This window comes from Oryctolagus cuniculus, chromosome 10 (assembly GCF_051225735.1).
Source record: "Oryctolagus cuniculus isolate XC-2025 breed Fujian yellow rabbit chromosome 10, ASM5122573v1, whole genome shotgun sequence".
Classification (NCBI taxonomy): domain Eukaryota; kingdom Metazoa; phylum Chordata; class Mammalia; order Lagomorpha; family Leporidae; genus Oryctolagus; species Oryctolagus cuniculus.
In genome coordinates, this window is record NC_142876.1 from 86,440,267 (window position 1) to 86,464,036 (window position 23,770).

Sequence of the window (23,770 nt, forward strand, 5' to 3'; positions counted from 1 at the left end):
TCCCCTCATATCACTATTTAGTTGGTGAAACAGAGAAATGCCACTTCTGTGGAGAGAGGATGTCTACAATTTAAGATTTTTGTTGGTGGTGGTGGTATCTCAGAGAGCAACAACTTGAAACAATATAGAAATTAATTTGAGCCATTTACAGAGTTTGCTCAGGGCATGAGCAAAGAAAATTGTGGATGGAAGTCAATTATTTCTCTTAAACCAAAGACCAAGATTTGGCATTTTTAGATGATTTTGAGAAAGACTGCATCCAGTATTTATTAAGCACATATTGGGTGGTATTTCCAACATTTTAGCATACACAGAGAAACAGAATAACTTGAGTTAATAACTCTACATGTTTTATTTGCTCAGTAGGTACCTAGACAGTTGCGATGGTAAATCAGATTTTATTGGAGCCAGCGAGGGGATTTTGCAGATGTTTGTGTCGAGGTTTGCTGTAAAAAGCTGTTGTCACATGACAAGGGAATTGTGGAAAGTGAAGAAATTAAAATTGTATTAAAGATGGTCCTACACTAGTAACTCATGTGTTTAAATAAACGCATTTTTGCCCTGAGAGATCTTCCAAACTATTTCTCTAAAACTTGGCCACAGGAGTTAGAACTCTTGTTGCAACATAGAAAGTCTTGCTTGTCCCCACTTGGTCAACCACTTTGAATTCTATCCCAACATTCTCTTCCTTTCTTTCCCTCTCATCCCCCAGTTACTGCTCTACTCGTTAGTCTATGCGGTAGCGGAGAGATCAGATACGGTTATGGTTTGGGAGGGCAACTATGAGGAGTCTTCAAAATATTCATGGGAAAATCTGTCTTGTGAAAAAACTGTGCACACATTTGAATTGTTTCAGCACCAAAAATCAACTTTTCTTTTAATTCCATTTTCCCACAAGCTCTTTGAAAGACCCTTACCTAACGGGGAAAGAATACGTAAGTTTGCTTCCTTTTTCTTAGCTAAGACTAAGAAATGTAGACAGAGCCATCACGTTTCAAGTGAAAAACTTGCGTTGTAAATCATTTCTTAGTTACCTCAAGCCTTAGTTTCCTTCCAGCTGATGAGACAGGCAGTACAAGCTTGGTGCCTTACTCAAAGTATGCATGCCGTAAACTGTGTTGCAGGGAATGAATGAGTGAGCCCAGCTGCACAGGAGATGAACTCCTTATTCTAGTGGCCCAGAAATAGGGAAATGGAAAGTGAGCAGATAGAGGGAACTGTGGAAAGCAAAGACCCAGGCTGGCTTGGTCGTGGTGTGTCAGCATTTGTATCCTGACTTGGAGAGCTGTATGGTGTTTATGGAAGAGATGGTTCTTGATTTGGGGAAAGTCAAGTTTGGGAGATGACAAGACAAAATAATGATGGCATGTATAGAGACGGGGAGAGCAAAGGTGGTGACACGTTGGCTATGGGGGACTCTGGACAAGGATATAAGGGAGGTCTTTTGTGATATTCTGGCCAGTTTTTTGAAGTTTGAAATTTTTGAAAAATAAACATAAATATGTTCAGAGTGTATGTTTTCTTTCACAAGAAATTAAAGAGTCGATCTGGATTTATTTCCAGCCTTTTGAAATTCCAGGGAGTTGCTTTGAATCTCAGATCTGTGCTGTAACGTGATCGTGAGAGGACCCGGCACGGCAGACAGCCCTCAGCAGAAATAGGAGCATTCCCACTTTGCCACTGGCTTCTCCCCGTGGTTTTCTCCTTCCCTCCTCCTGGCTCCACCCCTTCTACCCCTGAAGCCGCCTTGGAGGACCTCTGGGAACCAGGCATTTTTTGCTTCCCTTTTCCCAAGGAAACCCACAGTTTGATCGCAAGTCTTGCTGGCAGATTCCAGCTGATGTCTGCTCCTATACAGACTCCCCTTTTTTTAATCCACTGCCACCCAATCAAAGCCCAGATTCCTTTGAGAACTAGACTCTTTCCAAAAACGTGTGTTGTTTGTTTTCCATGAGCTTAATATAAAGCCCCCAGCAAGCCAACACGCCAATCCCCGCGTTGCTATTTGCCCTTAGTGAATGTATTATTTCTTTCTCACTGGTTGCCTTTGAATCAGAGATGACGTATCCAGGAACCCTCAGGGTGGAGGGTCACGGACGCGATATCCGGGAGGAAGTGCTGTCCAGAGGGGGGTGTTTGTTCATGGCCATCGCGTCTTCATTGTTGTGTGCGGGAACTGACTTCACGTTGTTCACGTCACGTTCTCCGTACAGCAGGGCGTCCCAGCCCTCTGAGTTTGAGTCACTGGCCCTGTTGCACTGATGTTCAGAAAGCTCTTTGACATCTCCCAGCCCCACGGAGGTTGTGTGTGCCCTCCCCCACCAAGTCTGTGGAAAATCCATTCTCCTTTGCCAGCTTGTTGAAGGACTTTCTGAGAACCTTCCTGGTGGGGTCCTTCCTGGGAGGGTGATTCTCACCCCCAAGTGGACGTCTGGCCGTGTCAGTGTGGATTGCTACATACAGGGTGAGGTACGGCTGGCATCTAGTGGGTGGCGGCCAGGGATGCTGGTGGGCAGCTTCACACCCCCACCACAGCCTCCCCCATAGCTCTACAGATTTCCATCAGTAGGCACGTATAGTCTACAGCATTACTCAAATATGTTGGATACCAAGTCCCTGTTTTTTAAGTCAGAAAAGTCTTGGAGGTGATGAAATTGTTGCTTTCCTCTTCCCAGGGAGAGAAGTCCCGTTTTCCCACCAGTTGTTATGTTGGCTTTTTTAACCCATCAGAGGAAACTATGAACAGTTGATAAGCTGTTCAAGGAATGTGGGGTCCACGTGGCTTTTCTGCACATGAGCTGGGCAAGGAAATGTCTGAGTCCTACCTCCCTATACCACCCCTTTCCATTTTGCCAGTCTTTCCTACTTGAGAAGTTGGTGAATGTTATAGATTATGAAGCTCATACAGACATGGGAGTTAATGAAGAAGTTCCTTTTGGTGCAAAACGATTTTGAAAGCATGCATAGTGTTTTTATAATACAAGTTTTTTATGAGATTTTTAAAGACCTCTCATGTTTACAATTTCAAAAAAGTTTTGCTCCTAAATAAATGTGCTTTTTCAGTCCAGTTTCATGTGAGCGTTTTGAAAAACCCTTCTTTCACCCTCCACAATCACTGTACTGCACAAGTATGCTCAGAATGGCCGGTACATCTCCTGAGACCGCGAGAGCAGAGAACATTGTAGATGATTCATCTCTTGGTCCTAGAAGGAAAATCAATCTCAATTCTTCTCCTTTTAAAAGGTCACTAACAATGGCCATAAACACCAGGAGCAACTCCAAAGCTGTGAGACTGGAGAAGAAATCTCTCAGTGGAGGAAAGGCCAACAGAATGAACCCAAGCCACTGCCATCCAACTCCCAAGTTTTATGCAGGGATCTGCGCTCTAATGAAATAGTGGATTTTCCCCCACAATATTTAGGCTATTTCGTGGAAGACCACAGATATTTTTATTGGGAAGCAGACATGTGCACTGTGTTCAGTGTTAAAGAGATTTGGTCTCTATAAGGCAAGTAGGTATCACCTTCCAGAATTAATTTGACCTTAGGTTACCAGTGAACTGACTATATCAAAAGCTCTTTATAGGGAAATCGACTTTGGCCTAAACGTAATCTTACCAGTGATTCTGAGTGATAAATGTAGCAACTGCAAATCTTCTCTTTAAAAATAAGAACATGTAGGCAACACCAAAATAGCTTGCTTTTCTAAATGAATGAGTTTCTCCATTCCTCAGTCTCACAATTGATTCTCTTACATTTAGGTGCCCATCTGCGATTAACCAGATGGGTTTGTCTCAGAGGGAAGAAATAGCAGCAGCCCCTACTTACTGAATATTGGGTGTGAGCCAGGGGCTGGGTTCAGTGCTTTGCAGGCATTATTGCTAATCCTCACGGAACCCTTACAAAATGGATCTTACTGTGTCCATTGTGCAGGTAGGAAGACTGACAGGGAAAGTAAGCCAGTTTCCCAACATCCTAGAATCAGTAACCCTTGGAACAAGACCCGATGCACTGCAAAGCCCCATGCTTTCTTCCTGCCTCTCCTGGAAACCCTGCTAACCCTGATTTTAATGTGTGACCCACAGAAGAAATAAGCGTTCGCCCGAATGGAGATCAATTTAGCCTTTCCTGCTCTTTTCAAGTCCCTGAAGCTGTGTCCTTGAGATCTGAACGTGACTCAAGGGTTGTCGGCCAGCTTCCTTGTTGGGTTTACTTTCCTTATCACACGTTGGAGGTAACTGAATGTTTGTACTTTTGAGTAGGACCCTTTTACACTTCACTTAGTTTTGAATGGCTTTAAAAGAAATTCAACTTGGTTACTAAGCAGGCTCAGACCAGAGCTATGAAGTGGGTCAGCTTTCCCCTGGCTGTCCCCAGCACCCTAGGATGAGGAGAATTCATGCACCCATCAGGGGAGGTCCTGCTAAGCTACGACCCTGCTAGGAGCCTGCTGCTAGATCACTTTGGGGCGGGCTGCGCTCCCAGACAGTGTGCTGGAGAGTGGCCAGGAGTTTACTCTGTCAAATTCACTCTACAGTTACAGTCTTAGGCTCAGTGTTGGCTTTGTAGTCTTGGGCATCCTATACATCGGGAGCCTTTTTCTAAGTGACTCTTTAGAAGGTCTGGTCCAACTGAGACACGTGGTTTTGAATGGAAGTGGGCATCTGCAGTGTTTGGTTTTAGATGTTCCCAGGCAGAATCGAGATACAGAATACGAGACGGGTTCTCAGTAGAACCCATCCTAGGATTCTGTTTTCGATCTGTTTACCTACATTGTTTCCATCTGACAAAAATGTCAATCAAAAGTGCCCCCTCTGGGAGGAGATGACCCTCAGGACATGCAGTGATACCAATGGCTTAGAGACAAACTCTCCACATCTGTCTGCATTTGCGGGCAGTGTCGTATTCTGCGTTCCTCCTAGCTTCTGCCACTTGTCTGTTTCCTTCTCAGATAACCTTACTCTTAGATGTCCCCTGTGCAATTTTTTAGTTCTGTAGCTATGAATTAAATATTAAACCACAAGAGCACTTCGCCAGCTTTGGACTGAATAGACACAGGAGATTGGAGAGAGCAGTAGGGGTATTTATTTGATCCTTACATAAACTGCGTATTGTGCAGAATGTTTATTTAATCGTTAAATATTCCTGTGAGATAAGTGGCTCCAGGTTCTCTTAGGAACTGTTCATTCACTCAGCCGTGCATTCATTTGTGCACTCCATAAGGATGTGAATGTTTTCATAAATGAGGCTCCATTGTAGGCACTGGGCATAGAGCAGGGAAGCTGATACACAGAAGCCCTTGAACTCTTCGGGCTCACATTCTAGTGGGGAGAGGAGGCAACTTCTAAGTAACAGAACAGAAAGGGTACAGTATGTATCGTCAGAGATGATGACAGAGTAATCTAAGTTAAGGAAGAGGGATTGGGAAGGGGAAGGAGAACAAGTAACTTTAAGGAGATTGGAGTCAGTCTCTGGCAAGAAGTTGCCAGTCAAGCAAGGAGGTGGGAAAATATAAAAGCAAGGCAGTATCCGGGAGGCGAGTTTGGCAGGTTCAGATCTGGAGGGAGGCGTTTGTCCAACCCATCTTGGCAATGGCAAAGACATTGTGTGACTGAAATGGATGGAGGAGCGGTAGGATGTGAAATTCAAGTGAAACTGAGGACAAAGGGCAGTGAGAGTAGACTTTGGGGCAAAGAAAACCAAGACAGGGTTGGTTTCTTGGAGGGATTTTTTTTTTTTTTTTTTTTTTTTTTTTTTTTTTTTTTTTGCCTTGGCTCTCAGTGAGATGGGAAGCCGCTCAGTTGAGTAGGAACATGATTTTGTTTTCAAAGGATCACTCTGGCTTCTGAGTTCCAGGAAGGCTGTTGAGAGGATGAGAAATGGAATCCTGGGTACCACTGGGAGTCACTGCAGTAACTCTAATGAGAGACTGTGGTGGCTCATGCCACAGTGGTCCCAGGGGAGGTGGTGAGAGGTGCCAGGATTCTGATAGATCTTCAAGGTGTTACTGGAGGATTAGGCGAGTGTTTGGATACAGGCTACAAGAGAAAGAAAGGAGTCAAAATGATGATAATTTTATGGACTCAGCAGGTGGAAGGATGGTGTTTCTATAACTGCAGTGAGCATGAATATAGGAAGAACAGATTTGTGGAGAAAGATTCAGGTGTTGAACAAAACTGGAAGTACTTGCTGCGAGTAAGCATTCTGCCTAAGCTAACAAAGGAAGAGCTTGGACTGGCTCAGCCAGGTCTGAGTGGTTCTAAAATTGTGTCCATCGCTGCCACACTCTCCTGCCTCAATCCTTGGATTTCTGTTTGAATCACTCTCAGGGCCATGCAGGAATCCGTTAACTTCACAGAAAACCGTCAAACATGGTTGCAGTCACTTCTAGTGCCAGGTCTTCCATGTTGTGAGCCACTTGCATGTTAGCTGGTTTTTACTTCTTCTCATGTAATCTTTTCATAGTGGTCCTTTTGAGCTATTCCTTTACCCAAATGTAGGCAGGAACAGGACACAATTCAAGAAGCAAAGGACTTGCATAATGGATATCGAGAGTGACTGTGTTAGCTGAACACCCAGCAGAGCAGTGCAGGGTTGGAGGATGAGCACCTCAATCAATGATGGTTAAAGGGACCATTCTACCCACTAGTGAGATACATTTCTCTGGCTACAGGCTCAGATTTTTATGCACATCTGAGTTATGGGGAGGCATTTAGATCAACACCAGAGTCAATTAACGACATAAACTGCTTCCCCCATAAGTTGTAATTTTTCAATAAAGCTGTCCCTGGGTATCCACAAGGGACTAGGTCTGGGGCATTGCATCCCCCACAGTGCATACTAAGATCCACAAATGTTCTGGTCCCTTATAGAAGATGTTGTAGCATTTTCTTAGAACCTACATGCATCCTTCCACATATTATAAGTCATCTCTAGGTGCCTTATATTATCGACTATTTTGTAAATGCTATATAAATAGCTGTTATGCTATATTGTTTATGGGAAAATGACAAGGAAAGAGTCTTTCCAAGTAGTACAGATGCCATTTTCCCCCAGATATTTCCTACCCTTGGTTGGTTGAATCCGTAGGTAAAAAGTCTTCAGACACAGAGAGCTAATGACTGCATGCTATATTGTGCTGGCCTGTGAAGATGCTGTCTGCACACTCAACTCGTGGGTGAATGGCCAGACAGGCAGAGAAGCGAAGAGTGAAGGAGGCAATGAAACGAACTCTTCCCTAGTGTCTTCCAAAGGACTGATTGGCACAGTCGGGAGGAGGACATGATTCAAGGAGTGGACGCTGGTCAGGTCCATGGGAGTTCAGAGATAAACTTCATGGATTGCTTTTCTACAGAAGCATTCCCAGTGGTAGCTTAAGCTTCCCAGGTCTCCCCTGGCTGCCTCTCATGGTAGCATAGCTCTGTCAAGAGGGTCTGACCTGCCTCTGTCATCGCTGGCTGACTGGCATCACCAGGGAGCCTTGAACCCTCTTGCCCAGGCCTTCCATCACAGTCCACCTAGAAGGTAGCAAGAAACTTTGGTCACTCTCCCCACCTGCCATAGCATTCCCACCAGTCACTTACTTAAGACACTTCTTCACTCACCTTTGAAACAAGAATCCTAGAACAGATGTCTCACCCACCACCCTCCCAGAATTCCAGGCTGCTTTCATCAGTAATCCTGTGGCACGCAGCGGATCCTTGTACCATCCTTCCCTCTGTCCTGAAAAATGCCAGCATGATTGCTCTGCTGAAGTCAGGTTACAAATGGTCATCAGGTATAACCTTGAACGGGAAAAGAAGTCCTTCACAACTAAGCAATGTGTTTGGAAGCAGGACACACAGGATACAGCAGGAGTCACAGGGCCTAGTGGTGTGATATACCTCAGATTCCTGGGGGCACTCTGGATCCAGATACAGCGGAGTTCCCCAGGGGGTGCGTTTGCAGATTTTGCTCATTTTTGTTTCTCTCTCTCAATGGCAGAAAACTGTAATGTTTACCTTCCTGCAGAACAGAAAAAAGAAACCCCAGCCTGGGTATAGGAGCTTGCAAAATGAATTCATATAGTGCACTATGTAGTGATTGAATTGGTTTTCTCCCTCTACCATGATGTTCTTAGGTGAGATCAAAGGCAGGAGGCAGCTGCAGAGTCCTGTGCTTCATAATCCTTGAGGCCCATGGGAGGCAGAGAACATGAGGGCCTCCCCCCGTCACCCATATTATTCTGGCCCTGTCGCCTTCCTGGCTAGGCAGGGCCACCTACTTGGTTGTGATATTGACAGCAGCCTTCTTAGACCTTAGCAAAGACTGGGGGTGCTGAGGGGCCGTGGGGCTAGGGGGTGGCCTGATGCCCATCCGGCCGGGATGGCTGTGACTCCACATCCGCTGTCCTCTGTGGTATTCCCTGCCAATCTCATGCCTTCTCGGCTCCTTTTCATGGTAATCAGTGCCAGGGTGGTCTTAGACATAAACAGCCGTCAGGCAGGCCTGTCAACACTGGCTTTACGCCCTGAAATCATAGCCCTTGTGTCCTGCAAAAGCTTTCTCTCCCTTCCGCCTCAATATTTTGGTTCCCCGTGTCGCTGTTCAGAGCCATTCTTGTTTTGTGAGAAGCCCAATAAAGACACCCCCCTGTGATGGGTTTCACATGGCCTATAAGGAGATGGGCTTTTGCACAAAGAGCTGTGACCACGCCCACAGCCGCATTGAGCATAGCCAGGAATGGAGAGGCCATAGATCCAATGATGGGTGTGATCTCTGGTGCTGGTTCTGTGTCTCAGGATGATGAAATCAGTAACAGGACAGGAACCAAATGAGAATCCTAAGGAGTGCTTGGAGTGCAAAGTGTGAGCAGAGGATGATGGGACGGGAAAGCAACGTGGCATTCCGATGGGGCATCTCTTTTTCTTACTTTGGTGAGAGGAAGACCTGTCAATAATTAACATCGTCCAAGGGAGAGAAGGGCGGTGTAGGAGTTGTCAGCATTTGTGTCTGCTCTGTGGATGTCTCTGTGACTTGGGAAAGGAAGGCACTCTCACCCATTCATGTGTGAGATTTGGCCACTCCTAGCCCCATCTTAACCCCTCAATGCCTGTGTCAGCACAGTGATCTTAGATGCCATTGGTTAACAAATGTTGTATTAAAAAAAAAAATAAGCTTGACTTTTAAACTGCATCTTAGGAGATATTCCAAACAGAAGTAGCAAGGGTGCTGACTGTGAGCATGTATTATTTTTATTTTTTCTCTTTATGCTGCTTAGCCAAAATAGCTTTGTATGCATGCTCTCACTTACTCATGCCACAACTATGTGGGTTGTGAATACTACTGTTGTTCCATTTTACAGAGCACAGAGCGATTAATTCACTTGCTCCTGGTAGCATCATCATGGTAGAGTAGCATATGGGATTCCTGCCCAGGTCAGTGTGATTTCCAAATCTGTGTTGCGTTTTAGAGCAAGGTGAGAGCAGTCACCCCTATGGCCAGCTGTAGTTTCCTGGGTTGGCACCCATGCCCCAAAACTTCCTTGGAATTTGCTCTTAACTGGTACCAGGGATCAGAGGGCATTACTTCACTCTTGTTCGGATTGGGGTGTTGGTAGTCCCTCAAAGCCAAGGTGCAGAGTCAGTGCCTTCCTTGGCTGTTGGCTGCCCACCATGGGAGCTCTCAGCAAGCCTGTCCACCTTGGAGTGGAAGGAGTCAGAGCGTCTGGTTAGCTCTAGTTACCGCGCAACATGCAGCACACAAGAGCCTGACCACAGCCCCCTGATGAGACTGGCATCAGATGGGAAAAAAGTCCTAAGCCTGTGTGCACTCCTTCCTTGCTGGGTGACCTTTGGGCCTGCCGAATCTCCTTTTCTCTAGTGAAATAAATAGATGTACTACATGAGCTTTGAGTTGCCCGACCACTCAAACATTTGGGAGAGTGGTCCTTGGCAAACTGGCAGGTCAACATTTACAACCCTCACTTTCCATTCACAACCATACCTTCATCAATGGAAACGATAATGCACTACTTGGCACAGGGCAGGCCTCAAAGGGTTAATGACCTTCAGAGATGGCAGAGAGAAAAGCAGTTGTTGCTTCAGACAAGGGGAAATGTGGCCCTTCGTTTGAGTGATTGTTTGCTTTTTATGATATATTTTTTCTTCTGGTGCTAAAGTATTAAAGTCAGCAATGAACATTGCATAGCTACTGTGTTCCTAGGAGACTGAGGACACAGAGGACTCTAAAATAGTCAGGAAAGGCATTTCTTGGAGGGCCTTGCTTTCTGTTTTTGTCACAAGTAGACGGAGGTGCACACCCTGTTGTCTTATCCAGGCTGTGTTTCAGTATAGTTTAAGGACTGCCATAATGGTTCTGGAGACAGACTTGCTGTATTTAAAGCCTAAAGCTGTTGCTTCCTGGCTAGGTGACTGTGGCCTAGAGACATCATTTCTTTGACCCTCAGTCTCCTTATCTGTGAAAAGGGATCTGATGGTACAAGATTGCTCTTGGGATTAAATGAGAGATGCCAAGGTGCCCTGGGCCCAGTGCTCCCTCATGGAGAGAGTTGTAGGATTTTCAACTCTGTCTTTGTTTTGCAAACTCAAAGAGTGCTCTTGGACTGGCCATTTTGAATCTAAGTAACTTGAGCTAACTTAGCTCAGCATTGGCACTGTGAGTCAGATGCTAGGTGGCTCTTTTTCCAACCTTTATGAAAACATGACATTTATAGCATATTTCCTCTATAATGGCTAGAGCTTTCCTGTGTTCTCATTTCCATAAATACTTGATGGCTGGCTATCGTGTGAAAAGCAGTAAATAAAAAGATGTGAGTTGCAGCAACTATCTTTGTTCTTTGTGATATGTCCACTTGGTTTCCCAGGCCTTCCACTGAGCAGGTTTGAAAATGCAATCCCTTAACCTGCGTCCTTGCACTTGCATTTCATTTTCCGGTGCAACAGTGGGCCTACGTTGGTATCCCTCGGCCTCTCCTGCTCGTGTGACACTCATGTGACCTTCACTTCATTTGTCACAGGAATTGGCAAAGGCAGCCCTGAACCTTGGGCATCAGCATTGTGTCCTCTCCGATAGCATACTCTCCAGATGAGGTTTGACTTTGTGTTCTGTTAGATAAGGTCAAATTGAGGGTGGAATCAAGGAGAGCTTCTTGGCGCTATGAAAACGCACAGCCAAACATGTTTAAATGAAGTGACTTAGGTGTTAGTTTCATATGCTGCCTAATCACATGGGAAAGGTCTTTAACAGTAATTTATACAGTTTCCTGTCTCCAAACGGAACTGTACTCACCTTCCTCCAAATGATGCTTAGCCACCTCATTGCCAGGAATCCTTAATTCAAAGGTCTTGACTTCACTTGGTAGCGGATTCCAGTTCATGACATTTCTCTTGGACTCTCTGTCCTTGTTATTTCTAACCTGTTGTCAGCGAATCCTGTGGTTGGAAGTGTGAACTGGACAATCAGCATCCCACACTGCACATTGCATAGACACAGAATCCCATCCATCTAGATTATCAGACTGTGCCCAGACACTGACTGGAGCACCCCTGCTTGGACCATCCATCAACCCCTATTCGTCTGGCATCTTCTATAGCTCAAGTGGACCTAGTCCCCACCCTTTCCCTTCCAGTGCTTCCTCTGAGTCCCAGCATCTTCTAGCCCCACCCAGAAGCTTTCTTCTGGCCAGATTCTGTGTGCATCCCTGCCTGACATCTGCCCTCCACTTACTACTACTTCTTGGAACCTTAGGGGATCTTTGCCCACTCTGTGTAGAACCCCATATTCATCTGAATGTTCAGGCCCTCAGCAGACTTGGCAACTCTGGGGATCTCATTCTCTTTAATCTTCAGCCCTTCGCGTCCATGCAGACCTCAAGGTTGCCTGCTGGCTTCTTGATGACTCAGGTTCGGTGTCCCTCATAGAAGTGAAAAGACAACCCAGGGTATCCTGGAGCCCAAGGACAGCTCCCTAAACCTAGATCCATCTGAACTTTGGGCATCAGCATTGTGTCCTCTCCGATAGCATACTCTCCAGATGAGGTTTGACTTTGTGTTTTGTTAGACAAGGTCAAGTTGAGGGTAGAATCAAGGAGAGCACTGCTACTTAAGGGTGTTGTGGCACAACAGGGTAAGCCTCTACCTGCAGTGCTGGCATCCCATAGGGCCACTGGTTTGAGTCCTGCTTCTCCACTTTCAATCCCTGCTAATCCACCTAGGAAAGCAGCAGAAGATGACCCAAGTCCTTGGGCCCCTGCACTTGTGTGAGAGACCTGAAAGAAGCTCCTAGATCCTGGCTTCTGCCATTTGTAGCCTTTTGAGGAGCGAACCAGCAGATGGTTCTTTCTCTCTGTTTATCTTTCAAATACATAAAATAAATATTTTTTAAAAAAAGAAATAAAGCTCTAGGAGGACAGAGGAAGTTAAGAACCAGGGGAAGTTGAGAACTGGCTGCCCTTGTCTTGAGTTATGTTTCTACCAGATGATTTGAAAGCAAGGATTTCCAACTCTTGGACTTCAGCAGTGGAAAGTGTTAACAAACCTTGGAACAAGGCTCCACATTCCAGCATCCCCTTCACAGCTTCATATAAACAAGAGCCTGCAGGCCCAGGCATCCTGGATGCTGACTTCAGTGTTTCACAGTAACCAGAACCAATTACAGTTGTTTAGGAGTCTTGTTCAAAGTTGGAGGAAAATCCTTCTCTTCAGCAAGCTGGGTTGTTTGCCTAAAGAAAAAAGTCAGACCCATTTTGGAAACCTAGAGGGCTCTTTCCACTGCACATTGAAGGAATTAAATGTTCTGGAGAGCAAGGACACTCAGATTTGTAGCCAGTAAATAACACGTGCTAGGTGACGCACTGAATTTGACTGTTATTTCTTGGTGACGCATGTTGATATAAAACTCACCTTTTGCCTGGGCAAAGACTGAAAATGATGAGCTGGAAATGTCCCACAGAATGTGGGAGAGGATTTGAAGCTGGTGCTCGTGTGATGATCAAGATGACAGCTCCTTTATGAAGTCATAATAGGCTCATTAATAAACCTGTTAGAGTTGCACATTTCCGTGAGCAGCTGCTTTTTTTCCACTGGGAAGTTAGGAAACATTCAATGAAGAGTGTTTGCTCTCAGATTAGATACTTTGAGAATTTCCTCATCACTTTTAGATCTTAATAATTTCAGGCAAATAATACATGCAATGAGTCATGATGAAGTATCACATTCATTTTTCCAGTTCAGTTCCATTCAAGTCCCCACATAAGAAAAGTGCACATAGGAATGGGTGGGATGCACTGAGTGCAGGTATGAAAAATTTTTTAAGGAATCATATTTAGAAATATATTCATGCATCTCCATTTCATTAATAATGGATGTTGGCTGCACCAGTGGCATACCTCAGATGAATTATCATCGGTGAGGATGTTCATAATTTAACTATTAGTCATTGTATGTTTCTCATGCCAACAGGAACACAAATATATCTACTTGTGTTGGAGGCATATGGGAAGCAATGCGTAAACCATGCGGTTACATTGTTTTGAAATCACCAGTTGTCTCCAATAGTAGGACCCATCTCTGTTAGTGTGTTCCATTGATTCATTAGGATGATAAAATGAAGTAATGCATATAAAGTCTCAGGGCAGTGCCTCACACATAAGGAATGTGACAGAGATGTGCCTTTGCTACTTCTGCCTCTATAGATTGTTGCCTACTTGTAGGCTGTGTCTTCTAATGACCACAGTGTATTCTTACATGAGTGTGTGCATCAACTCCCTTTTCCACCTCCACAGTGAGGGAGAGCTTTTTGCACTGTTTGTATATGGAAATGACTGTCCTATAAGTAGCGCTGCTGGAAGTTCTTCCATGTTCAGTTGATTACCCCAAAACAACCTTGGAGCTAGGCATTGGGCCCAGCTCTTAAGATGCCACCCTCTCATGTCAGAGTGCCTGGTTCAGTACTTGCCTCTTGCCTGGACAAATGTAGTCATTTTCCTAAGTAGTTTTTCTTGTTTCTTCTCACACTGTATTCACATCCAATCTCTACTCAATAAAGTAGAATTTTTGAGACAGAACTCAGGTCATGTCTTGCTCTGCCTTAAAACTCTTCAGTGATTTCTCATCATGTGCATAATCAAATCTAAACTCATTGTTACAGCCTATAAACCCGACTGGTCCAGCCCCAGAAAATGTTTCTTCCAACCACTCTACACTTTTTGTTTCATGGTACTCATCTCTGAATAATCTTGCGGTTATTTTTGTCATCACTTGGTTCGTGGTACTTTCTTCCACTGGTCTGTAAGCTGCCTGAAGGCAGGGATGATGTCAGCTCTATGCATCACTCTATTTCTGGTCCTGTGTGTAATGCCTGCAACTTGGTAGGTGCTCAGGCAATGTGTGTTGACTACACAGATGAACACATCCAGAATTTTAGTTGTGCCGCTATATTTTTTTCTTGTTGGAGTAAAATTTTTAAGTATTCAAATTGGACACTGATAACATGGATTTTCTTTGTGCAACTCATTAGACCGCTCTTAGAGATTTGTAGGGATACTTCTAGGGACTGTGTTCTAGAATTATATCCCAACGTCTTTATATACATCAAAACACTGCAGGCTGAGTATGGATGTTTGTGTTTTAGCATAGATATTCAAACTGAGCGCCTTGCTTCCATATTGTATGTTATTAAGATTTCCACAATGACTATTCCAATTCACAGCATTCATTAGATGGGAGCTCAAATGAAAACAGCGTTGTCTCCACCTGCTAAAGTGAAAAGTTAAAGCTAAAAGAATTAATATATGTATTTTGAATTTCAATTTCTCTCTGAGCTACTATTTACATTTTATAATAGTTTGTGTTTACGAGAAAAACTTATCTGGCACATTTATGAATGGTGTAATTTTGAGCGTGATTGGTATTAGTGGTTGAATTAGGAATAGTCTCCTTGTTGTACAAGTTTCTATTTATTAGGCATAAAAGGGCACTTTGGTAATTTAAGTTAACAAAATCACAAAGTCAGTGGGGGAAATAAGAAATACTGAATAGAAGGAAATGACACTTGAAATCTATTTTCATTGCATTTTCGCATTTTGTTCTTCATTCTTAAACTCATTTCCCTCCAAAAAGCATGAACATCATATTGGGAAATAATGTGTCTTGAAAACCGGAGCCAGCAGCTTATGATCCAAGTGGTAATGACTTCTGTAACCGCTAATGAGGCAATGGATGTTGAATATCTCAGTGCACTCATTGGGGCCAGCCTGTCATAGCAAATTTTTGTCTAGACTCCGTGGGCACTTTGATTCCTAAACCTTTCTGAGAAACCTAATCTGAAATCAAAGTCAAATTTCTTAGATGTGGTCAGACAAGGTCACATTTAAAACAGCCCAGTGAACCTGCAGATCAAAGTTGAAAGGTAATGCCTCCCTCCCCAAATTGGCACAGACTTACCTGCTAGCTTACCTTTCAGTTTCTACCATGCCTTTTTCACCTCTCCCCGGTGGACTGGGAAAGCTGAGAGCTTGTTCTCTTGGAAAAGGGTTCAGAAGTTTCCTTCAGTCATTTAATTAAGAAATTGGACACAGTTGTATTTTGGAAATGTATTTTCATCCCAGTCAGTGAATCATGAGGCATTTTGTGAAGGAATGTCTTACTATTTCGTAGTAAGACTTCTTCCCATCAGAATTGCATGGTAATTTCAGGTTCATAAGCTTTGTCAGTGGCTCAGTTACCAGGATTTACCCACAGTCTTGAATAAATCCACATGCCATCCAGGACTGGTGCTACAGTAAAGTGGGCATTCTTTTTTTTAATGTCACCTTCCCTCTCACATTGAGCCTTGAGATATTATCCAAAATAGTGATGGGGAATGGGGGAATGGCAGGGCTGGTCTTGTGGTATAGCACGTTAGGCTGCTCCTTTCAATGCCAGCGTCCCATGTTGGAATGCAGGTTCAAATCCCAGTTGTTCCACTTGTGATCCAACTCACTGCTGATATGCCTGGGAAAGCAGTGGAGGGTGGCCCAAATACTTGGGCCCCAGCCACCCATGTGGGAGACCCAGATGGAATTCCAGGCTCCTGGCTTCCACCTGGCCCAACCCCAGCCATTGCAGCCATTTGAGGAGTTGAACCAGCAGATGGAAGATCTCTATGTCTGTCTGTCTGTCTCTCCCTCTCTCTGTTGCCCTGCCTTTCAAATAAATAAGTCTTAAAAAAAAAAAATGGGGGAATAGCGGATCTTGTGAGGCATGATCTTACCATCTCACAACACAGGTTTTTTCGAACTCCATGTGATTAAAAAACAACAACCTTGCCATTGCTTTATATTGCAGTGTTCTGTCTCTTGTGGTCGAGGGCATAAGCAACGAAATGTTTACTGCATGGCAAAAGATGGAAGCCATTTAGAAAGTGATTACTGTAAGCACCTGGCTAAGCCCCAAGGGCACAGAAAGTGCCGAGGAGGACGATGCCCCAAGTGGAAGGCTGGCGCCTGGAGTCAGGTGAGCAATGCTTCTCCGTTACTCACTGCTTCCCTGGGTCTGGCCATGTGGCTGGCACCAGTGTGTTCGCTTGTATTTCTCTGCACGCTTTTCGTTTTATAGCGGGGAGCTCAGAGACTGGGAGGGTCTTCATCTAGACAGGCAGAGTACTTAGTCGCACCGTGACCTTGGGACCAGCTGCTTTGACCCTGGGAGCTTGAGGCGGCACCTTCAATCATGTGTTTGTGAGGGTGAACCCCAAGTGGTAGTAGCATGGACACCTAACGTGGAATTCCCCCTCATGGCCTCGTAATATCCTTCACCACTTAAAATCCACTCATTCAGATCATTCGGAAACTGACTGGTCACCTGGCAGGAACTGAGGTCCAGTTTCCCTTGGAGGTTCTTGAAGAAAGGGCTATTGAGAAGAAGTGTTCAAAAATTGGTCTCTGCTGTTAACAGAAATGCAGGTCAGGAGGGAGTGCTCTGTCATTGTGTGGCTTATGTGACCTTGGGTGATTTGTTTAACCTTCCTGAGCCTACTTCATATGGTTCTTATGAGGACTTAATGTAATAATGAATGCCAAGTGCTTTGCTCAGGGGTCTACATCCTACCAGGCTCCCGAGAGTAGTATTTTGTTTGGGTGAGAGCGATGCATATCGCATGGGGTAGGGTCTGAGTACCCAAGACCCTGATTATACTTAGAGTCCACTAATTCTAAACATTTGGAGAGCTGCTCAAGAATGGGGGGAGGGGGTGGGTCAGCATTTCACGGGTGAACTTGGAAAAAGGAACTTTAAAAGCTTCTGGGTACCTATAAACACTGAATAAGTGAACTGAAGTCATTCATGTCTACTCCTTACAGTGGGGTGTAACCCCACACCTGGTTGTTCAGCTTGCTTGGAGGTACTAACTTGAAAGTAATAGGGCTCAACTTCTTTTACTGTATTCTGAATTTTTTGCTGATCAGGGAGCTGATTCAGTGATGTGTTTACTGTATTCCTGGTCCTTCCATGCAATGGAGACTCTTGAGAATCAATGGAAAATTAGGTTCCAGGTCGGGCAGCCTGTCCGATTGATTCTTCTAGAGCCTGAATCTGGATTCCTAAGCCCCAAAGGTGTCTGGACAGAGCTAAGTTAACATGGGGAGGATGTGAGAATCCTCCATTTCAACATGACCAATAGAAAATTCCTCCAGGAACCTGGGGTTTTCTGAAATGCCCTGAGCCGGCATCGTTGGCGCCTGTGCACACATACAGAGTCATATTCCACATGAACGAAACATCAGACGTGGTGCATCCTTTCCTAGTGCAGTAGTCTCATCCCTCCCAGTGCCTTCATTGTAATGGAACTTGCGTGGGAAGGGTTGTTTGTTTATTTTAATAATCAGAGAATCCACACCCAGCCAGAGCGGGCTCCCTCTCTGGCTTCCTTAAGGGTCACATTCACGACAGTGTTTCATACTAGTCTTGCTTCTTAATAGCTTCTCCAGGTGACCACATTCAAGGCAGTGTTTCATACTGATCTTGCCTCTTAATAGCTTCTCCAAGTGACCACTGCCATCTTTTAACTTGCAGCCCTTTTATTTCTGGAGCCGTTTGATTCTGTGAAAGCCTGCAGCTAATGTTATTTAAGATACCGCACTAATTAGCTTGTCCTCTTCTGCACTTTCATGCTCTGTTACTTTTCTTTATGTTTTTTGGCCTCTACTCATCTATTTGCATTTCCCGCCTGAATATTAAGTAGAGAGCATGCAAATGATGCTCATTTTAAAGGGCAATTTAATCACTAAAAAAAGGCTGATAAGAATCTTTTGCTCTTTATTGGTAAAAACAGACGGAGTTTTATTCCAGCATCCTGTGATCTTAAGGGGAAACCTCAAATTGCTTACAAAGCTGGGGTGATTAGGTTTAAACCCTGGGGGTTTTCTGCTAACATAAGGTAATAGGATTATCAGAAAAACTCACACCTGCTCAAAATGATTGCTTAGAAAAGTCACCTTTGTAGAAAAATGCAAGTAAACACATTTATGTAATGGTCTGTGGCTGGCTTTATCACGTCCTGATTTGGTTTATAGAAATGAATTGTAAAAGCGGGTGAAATTCGGTTCAGCTTGGAAGTGTACCTGACAATAATCAGACCAACTGTTGATGGAGAAAGGTGTTCTGAATAATTAAAGAATATTGGCTTACTAATGATCAGGTCGTTAACAGGACCATCCCTAAGGCAGTGATATTAAGCACGAGTAATGATTGTCCATTTGCAACAATATTTAGAAGATCTCTTTTCTCACTTATATTCGGTCATCCAGGCTTCAAGGTAGGAAGAATAATTAGTGCAATTTCTCATCATGTCAAAATGCCTGATGATAATAAGACAAAGAGAATAATTGGGATAGGACACTCCTCGAGCCATAATAATTTTCCTAGCCTTTCCCCAAAACTTGGTGTTTTGAGGTTTCAAATGGAATGTTTCATTTCTGTATTGAATTCTTAAATTTGTAAACGAAATCAGCTTTAAGGAAAAATCCTTACTGATCTTTTAAAGATTTGTTTTTTACGTTTCTCAGAAGTTAATTATTTTCTCAAAAGCTAAGGGATGCTCACAAAATCTTAAGACAGAGATCAGTATCTAATTTTTTTTTTAGAATTTATTTGAGAGTCATAGAGACAGAAAAAGAGACAAACAAACAAAAGGACAGCGAGAGAAAGAGTTGTCATCCTCTGGTTCACTCCCCAAATGTCTGCAGTCGGCTGGGGCTGAGGCTGGGAGCCAGGAACTCAGTCCAGGCCTCCACATGGATGGCAGGAGCCCAAATGCTCGAGCCATTGCTGTTGCCTCCCAGCATCTGCATTGACAGGAGGCTGGAGTTAGGAGCTGCATGCCCTTACTGTACCCAGGCACTCCCATGTGGGACATGGGTCCTAACCAGTCGCTTAACAGCTAAGCCAAATGCCCACGCCAGCTTGTAATTCTTGATTCAGCCTTACGTATGTGAAGGCTCTGTATTCGCATGAAACAAAAGCACTCAAGTAAAAATTTTTAAACCTGTCCTGTACTTATGGAAACATTTTTAATGCTGTGGCTTAATTAACAGCCCTTGTGGTTTTCTCTTAATGATACAAAATATATTAATGTATCTTGAAATCAGTAATGTCTTAGATTCAATTGAAAAAAAAAAACACCTAATTTTTAAAAGATCTTCATTGCTAAGCACCAAAATGGAAATTGTCCAGTGATATTATGAATCTACCAGCCATTCTTCTTGAAGACTTTTCTTGTAATCATAATGTTAATTGTGGTGTGTGATTCTGAAATACTCGTGCAGTGTTTCATGGGGAAATGTAGCTAATGCATGGCTTGTGTCCTTTGAGACATTCAGGAAGCATGTGCACGGGGTCAGGGGTGGAAAATATGAGGGTTCTTCACAAAGTTCGTGGAAATTTGTATTATGAAAAAGCAATGCATGGATTTCCAAAGTGCATTAAAATAGTATTTTTCAATTCCATTTTTTGTGAACTTTGTGAGGTCGCTTTATTGAGTTGCTTTCATGATTTATGCTCTTCATATCTTATTTTTGTTTGGACCAAAAGCACTGATGCTGTATTGTTTAAGCATAGGCTTTCCCACCTGTACTCTTGCTGACTTTGTACAAAGGACATCGTATCAGCACCAAATTTATAAGGTGGGAACCAAATTCTAATCCAAAGTAGCTATGCTACATTGCTTATGACTGTGTGTGTTTTGATTATTTTTTGGTTTTGCTTTGACTTGAGCTAATGCGATGATCATCTCTGTTCTTTGCTTTGTTTGTGGATTATCTACCTGCAAGGCATATTAGGAAGTACAAAAGACATTTCTTTCTGTAATGCTTAGCATAGAATTAAGCTCTCGCCTGGGGGTGGGTTTTGTTCCCCATAGGAGCTTGGCAATGTCTGGAGATAGTTTGAGTTTTCACAACTTGGAAAGAGGGGAATTGCAACTGGTATCCATTAGGTACAAACCAAGGATGCTGCTAAGCTGTCCCCACAACAAATTATTCCACTGAGAAACACAAATATAGACATTTGCATGTAGTGGTAAATGCTTAGTCAAAGTTTGTCATGATTATTGCTATTATTTTCATTAAAGTAGGTATATAGTTGCTTTCCAAGCTGGCCCTACCCTTAAAATTGTGGGCACCATTATTTTACCAGTCCTACTGGAAGAAACTAAGTAAAAATCTTAGGCTTTCAAGTATATCTTATGATTCCACGAATGTCTGAAGTTCCATATAGGAGATTTTCATCTAAGGAAGCAAGCATCGCATTCCCTATACGTTGATGAGTGCTGCACACAAGCGTTATATAGAGAGAGATGACAAGAAGCTCCCAACTCAGTAGTTCAGAACGAAAAACATGAACTTTCAAATCTGCACTAAATAGCCTGCCAGGCTGGAATTGTGGCTGTGGCGGGGGAGTGCATTCATAGAGGCTGCAAGGTGTCTTCCCGTGCAAGCAAACTAAACGGTATACTGAACACGGCTGCAAAGTTAAACACACGGGCGCCCCCTCCACCCCAACACCACCTCCAGGGTAACTCAGAGGTCTTTCTGATGCTGTTTTATTCATGAGTTTGCTACACAAATCTCTCAGAATGCACCCAGCAAGCCTGGCTGCCTCTGTATGCAAATTGTTGCCCCAGTGAGCCAGTGCAGGAAGGAAGGGTGAACACAGAGAATGAGCTTTGATGCAGTGCGCTTCATTTTGAGCAAAGATTATTGTCGATGCATTATTCAGGGGGAGGGGGTGTTGTACATGGCAGTGCCTTTAATGCGAGTTGAAACTTCCGGAGGTGTTATTTCAAAGCTGGTTTTGACATTAGGAAAATCAGAAGCCAGAATGGCCTATATGATATAACTGAACCTTACCGGGTCTTAATTTGTCTTCTGAGAAATTATCAAACGCTGCATGGAGGAAGTGATTTTTTAAAAAATGCTGAATATTTAAATGCTTAATACCTTGCCTTCACTGAACCATAAGCAAGTTCCTCAATACCAATAACATCCAAAAGAGGTTTCATTTCCTTGATAGCCTAAATAATACACTCTGAAAATCTTTTGCAGTTTCTTTTAGGTTACTAAAATGTTATGAGACATTAAATATAGATCAGCCCTTTGCCAAATTGAAGTGAGTTCTACAGTATTACTATTTTTGTGTATATTTCTTTTTGGATTTGTTCTTGCAGAAATGCACTCTTTTGTACTTCAGATCCCCAGTTCAAATAGCCAAAGGACGCTTTGGTTGTTGTGACGGTGATGCTGGAACACGTCTGTCACTTGTGCAGTAACTCCACCATGCGGTTGTCCCTGCCTTTCCAGTGTACTCTATGGGGGAGATTATTCGTGTGACTGCGTGAGCCCTGAATGGCCATACTGTGCAGATGGGGCCAACCCTCCTGTTACTCCCAAGACATAATGACTTTCAAAGTCTGGTTTCTTGTGGGTCACAAACTCATTCAAGCCAATTAATACAATTAAACTCAAACAGTAGTAGCTATGTTGATCCAAGATATTTCCTTTGTTTCAAGGGGCTTTGATGTGAACATATATGCCTCCTCCCTGGTATAGATTCCCCTGAAACAATTTGATTTCCCAAGCTGCCTTCTAAAGAGTATTACCTATTTTCTTAAAGTCTGAAAGGGAGAGAAAATTAATATTCAGCAGAATCCATTTGAGTTTGCTTCTTGCAAGTAAATTTCCATTAGCCTCAGAGAGTTGAATGTTGCTGCTGGTTAATTGGATAAGAATTTCTTTCTAGCCTAAAAGGGCTGATTTGGTTCTTTAAGAAGACTTCTTTGTAAGGAGATGCCTTTAATATATGGCAGGCTTGTTTTCTCAACACCAGACAAAATAATGAAGGCTAAGTTATCACAGCAATTTTGGTGGTAATTTTTAATAGCTGAGTGTCATCATATCCCATTCTTCCCAATCACATGTTACCTTCAGTTTCTGACTGTCAGAACCTTAATAAAGAAATAACTCTTGGTCTGCCCGTAAGTGGGATTATGAAACCCAGCAATGAGGAAACCATTAAAAAATTAATCTAGAGGAAAGTTAATTGCAGACTTAATATGGCATTTTGCAACTTGGTCAACAAAATGCTTCAGCCTGATTAACAGTAGTTTCCAAGGGCTGAAAACATGAAGCCTGAGGAAATGCCTTTTCCTTGTCAGCTTTTATTCTTCATATAGTCTTCATCTGAGGTTGTAAACAGACGCAAATACTTTAGTGAATTCCATGGTTTAAAAAAAAATACTCCCTATCTCCAGGAATAGAAGCAACAAAAGGAAGCAACTGGAGAAAAAAATTCGACTTATAAGGCCCTAAACTCTGCAGTAGCTTACTCTCTGTGGGTTATAGCTTGAATGTGCTGAGAAATTCTTGTGCAGTACTGTATTCCCCAATTGTTCGGGAACCTCCAAGCCTCCAGGATAGCAGTCATTTAGGATGTTCCTTGCCCATGGCAACGCTATTTCTAGGTCGTGCTAAATGTTTCCTAAAGATCCCGCCCAACTTCTTCAGTCCTCTAAGACTTTGTTAAACTTCAGAGATTCCCCCCAAACTTGGGTACCTTGCTCACTCTCCAGCATTACCGGAAAGGAATGGCCAGATGTCATTTTAGAGTGCCTTACTTTGGAAATCAGGAGGCATTGTGATAGCTGTGCAGGTCATCAGATTGGAAGTGCATTTCCCTCCCCCCGTGACTCTCACCATCCCCCCCCACAACCACCCCAAAAGAGCCAAAGCATCCACTTACATTCTCTGTCTTCTTAGTGCTCCGTGTCCTGTGGCCAAGGCGTGCAGCAGAGGCATGTGGGCTGTCAGATCGGAACACACAAAACAGCCAGAGAGGCGGAGTGCAACCCGTACACCAGACCGGCGTCGGAGCGCACCTGCCAGGCCCCACCGTGTCCTCGCTACACTTGGAGGGCAGAGCAATGGCAAGAAGTAAGTAGAGCCATGCACACACCTGCCAAGCGCCTCGCTCCACCCCCTTGTGAGCATCACATCCGCTCCCTAGGAAGCCAGAGAAGCCATGGGGCACGGTGGCATTGCTGGCTCTTTCCCAGAGGGTTTGCCGTCTGACCCAGCACTCGCTCCAACAAGGGTGGGAGAGCTCCTTGAAGCAGTTCCTGCGGTCTGCGTTCCTGAATATTCTGACTGCCTGCAAAAATGCTTTCACAGGACGTGGGCCAAAGGCAGAGAGATAACTTTCAAAGAAGGAGGGGGAGATGGGAGGAATATTTGAAATGTGTGT

At 43.8% G+C, this 23,770-nt stretch overlaps 1 protein-coding gene and 1 long non-coding RNA gene across 25 annotated transcripts in view; one reads left to right on the plus strand and one right to left on the minus strand.

Annotated features, from left to right (window-relative positions):
- ADAMTS9 (ADAM metallopeptidase with thrombospondin type 1 motif 9) overlaps positions 1-23,770 on the plus strand; it is a 173,427-nt gene that overhangs the window by 112,588 nt on the left and 37,069 nt on the right. For 3 of the 5 annotated variants that reach the window (XM_002713292.6, XM_008260885.5, XM_089305973.1), the window contains 2 exons: positions 16,325-16,492; positions 23,287-23,460. In XM_002713292.6, the coding sequence (XP_002713338.6) occupies positions 16,325-16,492; positions 23,287-23,460 (342 nt within the window). The remainder of the gene's footprint in view (positions 1-16,324; positions 16,493-23,286; positions 23,461-23,770) is intronic. The other 2 variants (XM_008260887.5, XM_008260886.5) reach the window with 2 other exon arrangements.
- LOC103349248 (uncharacterized) lies at positions 5,056-23,616 on the minus strand. 20 transcript variants are annotated; one of them, XR_016214744.1, is made up of 8 exons: positions 23,270-23,409; positions 15,455-15,520; positions 12,902-13,004; positions 12,537-12,720; positions 11,289-11,431; positions 7,883-8,003; positions 7,604-7,783; positions 5,056-7,516 (listed from the first exon to the last, which is right to left on the minus strand). It is a non-coding gene; the product is annotated as an uncharacterized LOC103349248 (long non-coding RNA). The 20 variants fall into 20 exon arrangements; XR_016214747.1 differs by having other exon boundaries at positions 11,289-11,415; positions 15,443-15,520; XR_016214741.1 differs by having other exon boundaries at positions 15,443-15,520.